Source organism: Hyaena hyaena, unplaced genomic scaffold, assembly GCF_003009895.1.
Source record: "Hyaena hyaena isolate Hyena2069 unplaced genomic scaffold, ASM300989v1 scaffold_76, whole genome shotgun sequence".
In the NCBI taxonomy this organism is placed as follows: Eukaryota; Metazoa; Chordata; class Mammalia; order Carnivora; family Hyaenidae; genus Hyaena; species Hyaena hyaena.
In genome coordinates, this window is record NW_024080709.1 from 3431765 (window position 1) to 3446493 (window position 14729).

Sequence of the window (14729 nt, forward strand, 5' to 3'; positions counted from 1 at the left end):
CCCCGTCCCCGTCCCACACGATTAAAAAATAAATGAAAACTTTGTATTAAAAGGAGGGCAACAGAAAAGACCACACCCTCTGCGCTGCACCAGGCCGAGCAGTACCTGTCTCTGTTTTGCTGGCGAAGCCTGCTGCCTGTTTGATCGCGGCCGCCGTTAGCGCCAGTCCCCGGGTCCTCTTCAGGCCATGCTGCAGGACGGCCTCAAACTGGGCACACAGACAGGTCACCCTGCGAGAGAACCAGGGATTCATCAGTCCACCTGTGAAGGCAGCGGGCACCCAGGGCAGCCCCAGCACCGCCAGGGACGGGGGGTGTCAGCAGTTGTTAAGCTCAGCGGGAAGGAACACTCCGGACACTGGGACTGGCAGGCAGGTTGTGGACACTGAACTGACTGGGGCCTCTCCACACACCTCTCCCCCTTTTTGTTTATTTCACGTAAGTCCAGGAAGCCCCACAATGTCTGGCCATATTCATCAGGCTCCTGAAAGCATGGTAACAATTCACAATAAACAAGGGAAATGGAATTGGTGCCAGCCAGCAGAGGGGGAAAAAAATAAAATCCAATTTAAAAACAGATCAGTTAGGCTTGGGGAGGGGCTGGCTGCTAATAGTATCCAATTCACAAGTTCCAACTCTAATTCACATCACATGTACTTTAAGGAATTAGATTATCTTTCAAGAGACTGAATGCACCAGCCTGCCAAATTGGGAACACTGTATAATTTCATGGCCTGTTACATACACTAAAAAAATAATATGAATTCTGATTCTTGTTCTTTATTTTGTTACAAGAGATTACATTGTGAAGTCAGATCCAGAGCTGATGGAAAGAATTTTCAATTAAGTTACAACTACCGTGGATTCAATTAAATTTATTTCTCAATAACCAAGGAAATAGGAGTTTCAAGATTATGTTGGCAAAGAGAGGAGGTCACAGCTACTACGTGGTATTCTTAACAACCATCCCAGGGCTCCTGGGCCCCAAGGCCCATTGGGTCTGTGGACTTCAGAGGCCCTTCCATTCACTCATACAACGCTATGTTAAGAAATCCTGAACTCCAATGTGCCAGGCTCTACTAATCTAGGCTCTGAGGATACAAAGAGATACCAAGGTCTCTATAGACCTCACCACATCTGCACGGTTCTAACAGAGGGACATACACAAATAAGGTAAGCAGACCATTTCAGTTGTGAGAACCTTGATAAAAATAACAAGGCGAGGTGGTAGGTGGAGACAGGGCAGGCACAAGCTTAAATTCTGTGGCCTGAATGGAGGTAACCTTGGAGTTATGACCTGGATGTGATAAGACATAGCAGGCTGGGCAGAGGGACCCAGTGCAAAGGCCCTGAGGCCATCACCATCTGGCTCAACCTTGCCTAACTTCAGGCATTTCCTGATCCACACACCTCCACACCTGTAGCAATAATACGCCAAGAGTTTATTGCTCTGTGGGTAGTAAAATATTTTCATAGCCATTATTTCATTAGCTCCTCCCGCCAACATTATGATATAGGTGATATTACCTCCATTTTACACCTAAAAAAAAAGGCTAAAGACATTTCAGAGACAGTATCATGAGTCCATAATAAGCAGCAGTATAAGTACATAATTAACAACATCTGTACTCCAGCCCCACCCACCCCCAAACTGATCCAAGGTAATTTCCAATACACCCCATACCAAAACAAACACGCTTATTCTACGACAAATGTCCTCTCTTTCCCATACCCCACTTTTACTCAAGTCTTCTGCCTGCACCAGAAACCCCTCACAGAGGGTCGGTAAGTACACAGCACTCATACATTCACTCTCCGGGCTGTGCTCCAGAGAGAAATCACTAATCCATCCCAGCATTCTAGGCTACCGCTGCCGATGATCAAAGCTGGCCCCACGGGAAAGAAACCTACGTGGCATCCCAAACTGAACACCTGTCCTCAACTGCACTGGCTTCCAGCTCCTACCCCGGCTCTCCCGCAACTGGCTCAGTGTCTGGTACATAGGGCACGCTCCCTAAATCCTTTCTCGGTGGGCAGGGAAATGAGCAATTAATCGTGAACTGGGAGTCCCAGAATACTCCCCCACACGAAACAACCCTCTTTGCTGGGCAGATGTTACCCTTAAATGTGAGATGTGCATATGCCAGTCCTCTACAAATTTACCCAGGCTTCCTGAAAGCTGGGATACCTAACAAAACTATCTAAATTCCACAGAAGCCGAAAGAGGCACAGAAAAATGGAGCCCAGCCAAAGCTCTATCTCAGGAGGAATAAACCAAAAACCCTGCACCATGTCTAGACAAATCATCAGCAAATATAATAACTATATCAACAATCCCTTTGCTTGGTTCTAATGCACAAATCAGTAACTGCCCCACCAACCCTAGATAATATCTGGCCCCTAAAGGGAATGGAATGCCGGTGAACAGCACCAGCCCAGTCCCCAAGGCTCAGGTTACATCATCAATATTACCTTCCAGATGCAGACATGCCCCAATCAACCTAATGCAGCAGAAAACCCACAGGGGTTGCTAATCCTATAATTAATTCATTATGAGGACTGCCTCGCCAAAGGCCATTCTGTTGGTCACCCTCCCCATGTCCCCTTTTAACTTCCCCATTCTCCCTGAGCTGGTACCTACTGGTCATTCAAGACTTGGCTCAAGGGTGCCCTCCACCAGGAAGTCTTCCGGAGTGATTCCTCATTCTGAGTTTCTTTCTAGGACGGCACTTGACCAAACTCTCTGTTAATGATCTGCTTCCCAGAGCTGTCGACTCTCGCTAACGTGAGCTCCCAGACACCCGGGACCATGCCCCATGCATCTGCATTGTCCCAGCACCTACCACAATGCCTGGCTATTGTGGGAACTGTGCTCAAAAAGGTGCCTCCCCTGGGGGACTCAGAATACAGACCTGATGTACATTTAGCCAAGAGCTGCACCTCAGGAGATGTTGTACAATCTGTGTTTCAAACCCAAGTCAGTTGAATCAAGCAGAACACACTTGTCCAACCACAGGCATCTATACCTCTTTAGTGCATGGGGGACACATTACACACACTGATTTATAACCTTGTCACCCTAAAGCTTCCCTAGCTTCTCATCTTTACTCAGTTATATGACAATTCCTACAAAACAAAGGGGCACCTGCTTAGTGGGGCTCTTTATTTCCTCAGCTTGGTCTCTCCTATTTCCCAGAATGCTCTCTGCCAAATGCTTTCTGGCATCACTGTGGTGGGCTGGCTGCCTCCATGGCATTTCCTCACGTCTAACTTCTACTGTAAGTCAGGGAATTGGGCATGTTTTTAATTAAGTAGGGGGGACTTAACAGCAAATGTTTTCATATATTTTTAAATTTTTTAATGTTTACTTTTGAGAGAGACAGAGACAGAGCCCAAGTGGGGTTGGGAGCAGAGCTTGAACTCCCAAATTGTGAGATCAGGACCTGAGCTGAAGTCAGACGCTTAACCGACTCAGCCAGCCAGGCGCCCCTATTTTCATATTTTTAAAAGCACCATCAAGGGGCGCCTGAGTGACTGTCAGTTGAACATCCAACACTTAATTTCAGCTCAGGTCATGATCCCAGAGTCATGGAATTGAGCCCCACATCAGGCTCCACACTAAGCGTGGAACCTGCAGGGGTGTTTCTCTCTCTCTCTCTCTCTCTCTCTCTCCCTCCTTTCCTTCCTCCCTCCCTCTCTCTCTCTCCCCCCTCCTGCCCCTGCCCCTCTGCCCCTCTCCCTCACTCCTGCTCTTTCTCTAAAATTAAAAAAAAAAAAAATTAAGGGGCGTCTGGGTGTCTCAGTTAAATGTCTGACTTATGCTTAGGTCACAATCGTGGTTGGTGAGTTCAAGCCCCATGTCAGGCTTTGTGCTGACAGCTCAGAGCCTGGAACCTGCTTTGGATTCTGTGTGTCTCCCTCTCCCCCTACCCCTTCCTGGCTCGCTCACTCTCTCTCTCTCTCTCTCTCTCTCTCTCTCAAAAATAAATAATTAAAATTTTTAAATAAAAAGCACCAGTCAAAAAAAATTACTTCAAGTTTTTATGCACACAAGTGTTTACCAAATGAACGGATACGTAAAATGCAGTGTATCGATACAGGAGAATACTGTTCAGCAATACAAAGGAGTGAAGTACTGACACAGGCTTCAACGAAGATGAGCCTTGAAAATATCATGCTAAGGGAAAGAAGTCAGACGCAAAAAACCACACATTGTAGGATTCCATGAAATGCCGAGAAAAGATAAATATATAGAAACCAAAAGTCAATTAGTGGTTTTCTAACGCTGGAATCAGGGATAGACTATCCATTGGCACAACAGAAAACTCTGGTGTAATGAAAATCCTCTAAAACTGTATGGTGTTAATGGCTGCACAACTCTATAAATTCACTGTAAAAGTAATCACTGCACTGTACACTTACGAGAGGTAGATTTGTATGGTATGTAAATTAGACTTCAATAAAGCTATTTAGAAAAAACTTCCCTCAAGGTGCTCAGTAAAGCTTGATAAAGGAGTAAAGGGGTTAATGAACGGAAAATTAAATCGCCTGCTCCTGCTGAATGTAAAACTATCCACCGCCATCAGCACAGGGGGACGCGCATGAGCTTAACTAATTTACTGCTGAAATTCTGCAGCCACTGGTTTTCCTGAGCTGTGACCTATATTTCAAGACTCCTTAACCTGCCACGTTAATCTATATTAAGATTCTAAAGAATCCTGTACTTTTTGGGGGTGCCTGGGTGGCTCAGTCAGTTGAGCGTCCGGCTTCGGCTCAGGTCATGATCTCACGGTTTGTGGGTTTGAGCCCCGCATCGGGCTCTGTGCTGACAGCTTGGAACCTGCTTCAGATTCTGTATGTCTCTCTCTCTCTGACCCTCCCTTGCTCACGCTGTCTCTCACTCTCTCTCTCAGAAATAAATAAATAAAACATTAAAAAAAAAAAGACACGTACCTGGCTAAGGTGACGAACGGTATCAAATTAACCTTAAGAAGGAGGGCATGTTTCGTAGTGCTTCTTTAATATGGTCGAGGAACCTTTTGGTGAAAACCAAGTACAATTATGAAAATGGACTGGATTATCCTCAGGCGGACGCTTCCCATGTCACCTGGAATGGAGTCAACTGCACGCATACAAGTCAGCCACTGAACAGCACTGGCCCGAGCTCGCATTTTGGGCAGATCATCACCAGCGATGCTACAGCGAGGCCCTTCCCTGGCAGCCATTCGCAGGGTCGGGCTCTGTGTCTCTGCGTTATGAACTAACGTTTCCAAAGGCTCACGTCCTTTAGCCTGTGAATTTTACTGGCAAAGCCCACGCCTCAGCTGCAGTCTACAAGTCTGATAAAGATTTGCAAATGAAAATACTCAAAACAACATTATCGACACCTGCGGAAAGTTACAAACCACCTAAAGATCTGACACTGGGGACCTAGTTCAATGAACAGTCACATAGCATATCGTCAAGTGCTATAGGGCCCTTAAAACGCCTACCAAGAGCTTACAGCGAAGACCCACAGGTTTATAATATAAAATGAAATATAAGTGGGATAGAAAACTATATATTAAGTAGACCCTCAACTGTGCTAAAAAAAATCCTAAAGGGAAATATGTGAAAAAACTTCAGAGCCACTTGGTAAAAGAACTACTGCTAAGGTCTTTCTTGCCTTTATGCTTTCCTGAACTTAGCTTCTTTCCCAAACAAGCATTAAAGAAGTATTCATGTCTTAAAAACCAGAAATATTGCTACCTTGAGCTACAATAAATGAAGAAATATGATTTAAAAGTTATGAGGAGGAAAAATTGTACAACTATTTTAAATGCTTATAGAGAACCTGAAATGCAGTTTAAAAAGTTTAGATCATAATGTTAAGCAAAAAATTAAAAAAAAAAAAAGCAGATTTACAAAAAGATTTTTTTTTTTTCAAAGTGTTTCTAACCCGCAAATCAAAAATACTGCAGGGGCACCTGGGTGGCTCAGTCATTTAAGCATCTGACTCTTGATCTTGACTCAGGTCATGATCTCACCATGGATAGTGCAGAGCCTGCTTGAGATTCTGTCTCTCCCTCTCTCTGCCCCTCCCTCATTTGTGTGTGTGTGCGTTCTCTCTCTTAAAATAAACTTTAAAAACATACTGCAGTAAGTAAAACTGTAATATTAAAATTTGATTTTTTAAGTAGACAAAATGGAAGAAGGGAATTCCATTTACAACAATAACAAAAGTAAAATAAATCCTGCTTTTAAACAAGAAAAAGTCCTATATGAAGAAAACTATAATATTTTCTTAAAAGGTATAAAGATCCACATAAATAGAAAGGCCATTTTCCTGAATAAGATTTATCAAAATAGGGACACCTGGGTGGCTTTGGCTCAGGTCATGATCCCACAGTCTGTGAGTTCGAGCCCTTCGTCAGGCTCTGTGCTGACAGCTCAGAGCCTGGAGCCTGTTTCAGATTCTGTGTCTCCCTCTCTCTCTGACCCTCCCCTGCTCATGCTCTCTCTCTCTCTCTCTCTCTCTCTCTCTCAAAATTAAACATTTTTAAAAAGTCAGTTATTAAAAAAAGATTTATTAAAATAAAAGTGTCATTCCTTCCCCAAAGAAAGTATAAAGTACATACGATTCCAATACTAATCCCAGGAAGGACCAGTACTGTGCAGTCTGGCATATAAGCATAAACAAACCAACAGAGCAGTACAGACAATCCCCTCATAAAAAAACCAAAGAAATACGGAAACAGGTTATATCCTAAGGGCAGCACTTCAATTAAGACGGGCGAGAACTGGGCTATCCACAAGTAGCTGGCTATAGGACTGAAAGAAAATAAGAATAAACTTCTATCTCAAGCTCCAGACAGAACAGAATTCCAAATAGATCAAGATGAAGAAAAATATAAATGGGAAAAAATAAAATGTAAAAATAATAGAGAAAATCACAGAAGAACCTCAGGATGATATACTCCAAAACCAAAATTTTAAAGGGTTCATACAATTAACTGAATAAAATTTTTCAATTTCTATATGGCAAGAGATACCAAAATATGGTATAACAATAAATGACATACTGGAGAAAATACTTATAGGACATATAGCTGACAAAGCATTAAAAGCCGTAATACGTGGAGAGCTTCTACAGTTAAGAGAAAGACAAGAAACTCAAATAATACTATTCAACAAGGTCAATAAACATATCATGAAAGTTAGAAATAAAGAGATGAGAAGATACTCAGTCTTACCAGCGGCCAGATAAAGGTAACAATACTAAGACTCCAATTCAGGACTACGGATTTTAAAACCAGTCACAGGCTGAGCACGAGAATGTGTGAGTGAGCACTATTAGGGATATGAATGTGAACTGCTACTTCTTTCTGCAAAGAGATCAGACAGTACAATATACTGCGGCTCAGAAATCTTCTAGCAATGTATTGTATAAAAATAAAAGCACTACTGGGGCGCCTGGGTGGCTTAGTCAGTTAAGCGTCCAACTTTCGCTTAGGTCACGATCTCGCGGTTCGTGGGTTCGAGCCCCACATCGGGCTCTGTGCTGACTGCCAGCTCAGAGCCTGGAGCCTGTTTCAGATTCTGTGTCTCCCTCTCTCTCTGACCCTCCCCTGCTCACGCTGTCTCTCTCTCTCCTAGAAATAAAATAAAAATATTAAAAAAATAAAATAAAATAAAAAGCACTACTAATTTTAAAAATGAGCAAAAAGCATACACATATATACAAGCATGGGGAAATATGTTCAACATCACTAGGGAAATACAAATTAAAACTACCATAAGATATGACTGCATGCCTGTAAGAATGGCTAAAATCGAAAATCATGACGATACCAAATGGTGGCAAAAATGCTAAGGAACCGGAACTCATACAATCAGCAGGAATCTAAATGGTACAGCCAGTCTGGAAAGCACTGTCAGTTTCTTATAAAATTGAATATGCAAATATCAAAAACTGCACTCTTGGTTGACTAGAAAAATGAAAATGTTATGTTCACACACACACACACACACACACACACACACAAAATGAACACGGATGTTTCTAACAGTGTTATTGGCAACAGCCAAAACCGGAAACAACCCAGATGTCCTTCACCTAGTTAACGAATAAAGAGTTTGGTCCATCCACACCACAGAATACTACTCAGCGATAAAAAGGCACACACAGTACTGATACATCCAGCAACTTGGGTGCATCTTACAGGAATCACACTGAGTGAAAAAAAAATCCAATCCCAAAGGTTACACACCGTATGATTCCACTAATAACAACATTCCTGAAGTGACCAAAGTACTGAACCGGAGGACAGATGGACTGGTGGGTGCCAGAGTCAGGAATGGAGAGAGAGAGAACAGGAGGGAGCTGGGTGTGCTACAAAAGGTCCACAGGTGGATAGTCCCCATCATGACGGCGGGGGTGGACACACGTCCTTATGCAATGATAAAACCGCACAGAACTAGGGCTGCCTGTGTAGCTCTGTCAGTTGAACATCCAACCCCTGATTTCGGCTCAGATCAAGCCCCAAGTCAGGCTCCACACGGAGCAAGAAGGCTGCTTGAGATTCTTTCTCCCTCTCTCTCCCTCTCCCTCTCTCTCTCAAAAAAAAAAATTTTTTTTTTTTTTCAAGGCGCCTGGGTGGCTCAGTCGGTTAAGCGTCCATCTTCAGCTCAGGTCATGATCTCACGGTTCGTGGGTTCGAACCCCAAGTGCAGCTCTGTGCTGACAGTGCAGAGCCTGGAGCCTGCTTCAGATTCCATGTCTCCCCCCCTCTCTGCCCCTCCCCTGCTCATGCTCTATCTCTCTCTCTCAAAACTAAATATTTAAAAAATTTAAAAAAACTTCACAGAACTAAACACACACATACAAATAAGTAAAAGCAAAACTAGGGAAATCTGAACTGCTAACCCTAGAGTTTTTGCAAGATATTATTAAGTAAGGGAAAGTAGGGGAAAGGTAAACAAGATCTTTCTATATTATCTCTTACAAATGCATGTGAATCTACAATTATCTCAAAATTTAAAGTTTAAATAAACAATTAAATTGAAAAACACTAGTTGGCAAAGCTATGTATATATACACACAAACATTTTTACTGCAGCACTGTTTACAATAGCAATCACAGAAAACAAAACTGGAAATAGCCTGAATATCCATGAGCAGGAAAATAGTAAGTTAGTATCTCCATACTACAAAATCTTACATAGAAATTCAAAAAGAATGAGACGCCATATCTAACTAACCCTAAGAAGCACCTTTCTCCCCCACACATCTTCTTTGAAATTCAATCTGTGCCTCATAATTGATGAAGTTACACAGTGAAAGTTGGCATTGGCCATACAGATGCCACTGACAATAAGCTGCACCATTTTGCTGCCTACTGATCCAGAACAATCTCCATAATGTACAGCCAAGTTTAAAAACAAAAAACAATCAAGTTTTAGAGTAAGATAAATGGTATGGTTCCCATTTGTGGGAGAAAGAGGAGTGGGTTTCAAGGACTATGTTCTCTCAATTATTTGCACCTCTGCCACTATTTAAGGAGACTTAAGCGTCCCTGAAAATGCACACAAACTCCTCTAGAGCGAGAGCATGAGGGCTGAGACTGAGGCTGCTCATCCCAGCTTGGCGGCACCAGCATGGGAGGGGCCTCCCCCCGACTCCTTGCTGCGTCAGGGGGCCCCAGGACCACAGAATGCGGCCAGCCCCGCGCCCTCAATCAGCCCTGCACTGTGACCTAGATTGTCCTCTGTCTGCACTGAGTAAACCGCAGCCAGAAACAGAGGGAGCCAGAAAGATCTGGGAGAAAGATGGCAACCATCTAGAACAAACTAAATTTGGTTTTAGTTTTATCCCATGAGCCATACAAAAGAAAATTCTACGTGGATTAAAGTCTTAACTGTAAACAATAAAAACCCTTACAAGAGAATTTAAAAACACCACATACACAATCTAACATTAGGGAAGATCTTTTTGAAACATTGATAACCTAGAAACTGATAGGTAGGTATATGGGTCTGTAAAAAGACATTTAATCATGTAAAAAATTTTAAATGTTTCATAATCAATACTGTTATCTGGGCTTACAAGGATAATGGACAGACTTGAAAAAAAAATATTTGCAAAGCAGAAAACAGATGAAAGGTTAATTAATTACAATGTACAAAGAGCTCTCACAAACTGACAAGGGAATACATAATCCAATAAAAAAACGGGCAAATAATATGAAGGAGCTTTGCACAAAAGAGTAAAGCCAAAGAGTGAAAACATATTAAAAAAGATAAAATACATAAAAAGAAAGATAATGAAATTCATTAGCAATCAAGGAAATTAAAGTGACAACGGGCCACTACTTTCCACCTGTCAGACCTCCAAAACTTGGAATTGTAACTTGCAAAGATTTTGATGGGGTTGTGCCAAGAGAGAAAATGCAGAAGCAGAACATTACATATGATTCCATTTTTGTTAAACAATAGCAATAAAACCTGTGTTTGTCTTATTTGTATGTTTAATTTGTAAAAATTATGACAACACGGAGAAAACCACAAAACAAAAAATTCTCAGTCGTGAACACAAGGTGCCCGGAGGGAGGGAGGAGAGGATATGGTAGAGAAAAAAAGAGGCCAAAAAAAAAAAAAAAAAGTTGACAAAGAACCAGAGAAAAAAAATGCAAGCCTGGTAAGGGCGACAACTCACAAGGCAGTAGTTTTCTAGACACCGTTAAGTGTGAAGGTTTGAGTGGCAGACAGGCAGGTAGAAAGAAATCAAATGTGAGGCGCCTGGGGGCTCAGTCGGTTGAGCAACCAACTTCAGCTCAGGTCATGATCTCGCAGTTCGTGGGTTCAAGCCCCATGTCAAACGCCATCCAGGCTCCTCCCGGCAGAGGAGGCGGTTCAAACCCAGGCGCAGGGGCTGGCAGCTGGCACGGAATCCGCCAACCGGGCCCGTTACATTAAAAGCGGAAAAGAAGGCAGAGTCCCTGGGTGCAGAAGGAGGGAATAAACGGGAAATGAGAAGACACAGAAGGGACATTAAGCGGCTGGCGCATGGGATCTCCAAGCCCGGTGGGAACCCACAGCCGGGAGAAAGAAAACTCCACGCGGAAGTCTGCTTTCAAACAAAAGGGAACAAGTAAAAACAGCACGATTTGTTCTGATTTCTGGCCACACCTCAGAGCCAGAGAACAGACGTCTCATCCTCTGCGTCCAGTCAGCGCCTCGGGCTTATCACGGCTCAGTCACAAGGCTTCTCGATCCTTCCGTCTCTCCTCCTGAGAGCACCCCCTCCACTCCGCCCTCCTGTCCACTGCTCCCCGGGTCCCATGGCACCCCGCCCAGCCCCCCCCACCTCCTCCGGAAATGCAGGTCTGACTATGCCGTTGTCCTTCTTCGTTTCTTTGTCCACACATTGCCATGGCGTACGGTACATGACACGATTTCAAGAGGGACACAGGTGAACATTTTTATGTTAATCACTTCAGTGTGTCAAGAAAAACTATAAGCAGCCGTCCATCTTTGATCTCACTGATGGTGTTACTTAGGAAAAGACCAGACTCACAGGACAGGGCCTTCGAATTCCACCGCACGCCAACACCTGGCTCAGGCGGTATACAGAAATGGCAAGACCTGTGAAAACCGTATGCAAACGGCCAGAGCTCAAGAAATGATACCCTAATTGGGGCGCCTGGGGGCTCAGTCAGTTAAGCACCTGACTCTTGATTTCAGCTCAGGTCATGATCTCACAGTTCGTGAGTTCAAGCCCCCCACTGGGCTGTGCACTAATGGCGTGGAGCCTGCTTGGGATTCTCTCTCTTCTTCTTCTCTCTCTGCCCCTCCCCTGCTCTTTCTCTCTCTTTCTCTCTCTCTCTCAAAACGAATTTTTTAAAAATTTAAAAAAAAAAATGAGGGGGGCACCTGGTGGCTCAGTCGGTTGAGCATCTGGACTTCAGCTCTGGTCATGATCTCCTGGTTCATAAGTTTGAGCCCCACATCGGGCTCCCTGCTGTCAGCCTATGAGCACAAAGCCCACTTCGGATCCTCTATCTCCTCTCCCTCTGCCCCTCCCCCACTTACATTCGCCCTCTCAAAAAATAAATGAAACATTAAAAAAAATTTTAGGGGCACCTGGGTGGCTCAGTCAGTTAAGCAACAGACTCTTGGTTTCAGCTCAGGTCGTGATCTCAAGGTACAAGAGTTCAAGCCCCGAGTCAGACTCGACGCTGACAGAGCGGAGCCTGCTTGGGATTCTTCTCTCCTGGTCTCCCTGCTGCTCCCCCAGTTCATGCTCAATCACCTTCTCTCTCTCTCTCTCTCTCTCTCTCTCTGAAAATATGAAATGAAATGAAATAAAATAAAATAAAAATAAAATAAATACAAATTTTATTTTTTAAAAAAAGAAAAAAAAAACAATACCCCAATGGGTGAAGCTCACACCTACTGACGTTCCAGATCACCTCCCAACACAACATATCATCCACAACCCCCCCATGTGCTCACGCCTCCCGACACCTTCCCACTCACTACCTCTGCTGCCTGCAATGCCCATCCTGCCCATCTGACCACAAAAGACCCAGTGCCCACCCCTCACGACTGTGCTATGTAATCGCTACTACAGGCCTCCGTGACTGTCCACAATCTACATGCCTTCCTCCCAGGCTCAGTCCTGGGGTCCCTGAGGACACGACTATCTTGTCCGGTTTACACCCCTAAGGCCAACACGGTAGTCTGCCAACAGATAACTGCTGGATGGAGGAATTAACGAGCAATCATCCTAGTCTCTAGTTTCCAAATTAGCCCAAACACTGGTATGGCAAGTCATACAAAGGCAGTGTGCTGAGTTTTAGTAAGTGCTTTCTGGCTGTGCCAAGCAAACACTGTTACATATAAGGCAGTGGGGACCATGATTATCACCTGATTTTCTAGATGATACAACAAAGGCCTGGAGGAGTTGATCAAGTCCAAAATGACACAGCTGGGAACTGGGGATCTGTGGCTGGGGTGGGCGTCTAACATCAGAGCTTAGACTTCATGCTCATGGCCTCTCTCCCCTATCAGGGCAGTGATGATGATGACGGTGACGACAGTGCTTATGTATTATGTTCTGTGGGCCAAGCACTCTTTTCAACAGCTATAAATATAAACAATTCAAATATTTATTGAAATTCAGACACGGAAATGTGCTCAGATTTGCTAAATGCCCTAGAGCTCCCCAGTATCTGAAAAGAATCTTTTCCCAAAAAGAAATCATTTATTTGATCAATACAGTAAAATAAAGGAATATACAACGGGCACCTGGGTGGCTCAGTTGGCTAAGCATCTGACCCCGGCTCATGAATCTTACAGTTCGTGAGTTTGAGCCCACGTCAGGCTCCGAGCTGACAGCTCAGAGCCTGGAGCCTGCTTCAGATTCTGTGTCTCCCTCTCTCCCTCCCTCTCCCCTCTTGAGCCTCTCTCTCTCTCTCTCTCTCTCTCTCTCTCTCTCTCTCTCTCAAATAAATGTTTAAAAATTTTAAGTGTATATATATATATATATATTTTTTTTTCAGGATGAAAAGAATTAGAACATCCAATCAACACCTCAAACTAATAGGCTGGGAAGAAACCCATGACAAACTGAAGACAAAATTCACATGATAAGCATCCAGAGACCTTTAAAAGAGGAAAAGAAATGCCTGAAAAAGCCATGTGGTTTCTTAAGTGTCCAGAGGAATAGGGACGGTTTTCAGCTATGCTGAGAATAACATCAGGGAACAGTGAAGGGCAGCCAGTTTTGTTTCATAGCTTCCTGAAAAGTTCACAAATGTTTCCATCTCTTCACAGGTAAAGTAAAATCACCAAAACAAATCCCTCTTCCCTGGCAAGCCTTAAAAGGAAAAGAAATGCTCCTCTCTCTGATTTCCGCTGACAACAGTCCCCGAAAGGGTCACAAAAATGTACAATTCCTACATGTTCTGAGACATATACCCAAAGCCCACCCATGACCCCCCTCAGGGCAAAGAGACCCAGTGTGCAGAGAATATTACCAAGTATCGAGATACTTTACCTAAAATTACAATGACAGTAACAATAGCTAACGATTTCTGGAAACATACTAGCTGTCACGCTTCATATAAACTGACTCGCAACTCTACCAAGTCAATAAGGTTACTACTGTCCCCATTTACAGATGAGGACGTTGAGGCACAAGAAAGTCAAAACCTGCCCACAGTCCACCGTGACTCAGGGCTGGCAACACGAGGATTCAAACTCTGAGCTCCAAATCCCACACTCATCCTGCCGGCCCCAAGTTTGGGTTGCCGTTGATCAGTCCAAGGGACACCTTCCAGATGGCGTTCTGGGATTCCACGGAGGAAGGAGATGCTTCTGAGGAACAATACCGCATCTAGCCCTGGAGGTAACTTCCGGTGCCTGCTGAGTCCTTGGGCCGTTATTTCCAGAAGGCAAACTATTCAAAACATAACGTTACGGCCTCTCCAGAGCCCAGCGTGACTGACAGTTCGGGGAATAATTTTAACGAAGCACAAGAATGGATCTTTGTTCTTAGGGCAAAACAGAGCGGGGTGCCAACTGCAACAAAAGGGGCGACGAGAACCACGCGCACGCGCTCGGGGGCCCGGTGACAGCCTCCACGTCCCCCCGGGCAGCTTTGGGAGGACAAAACCCAGTAGGCGCCTCTAGGTTTGACACCTAACAGGAGGACCGCGGCGTCCTGCTGTGTAATCTCCGAAAGTTCAA

General features: G+C 44.1%; 1 protein-coding gene across 2 annotated transcripts in view; it reads right to left on the reverse strand.

The window, feature by feature from the left end:
• The window catches only part of SNX29 (sorting nexin 29), a 497164-nt gene that overhangs the window by 452314 nt on the left and 30121 nt on the right, over positions 1–14729 (reverse strand). For both annotated transcript variants that reach the window (XM_039233571.1, XM_039233572.1), the window contains exon 4: positions 106–230. In XM_039233571.1, coding sequence (XP_039089502.1) covers positions 106–230 — 125 coding nt within the window. The remainder of the gene's footprint in view (positions 1–105; positions 231–14729) is intronic.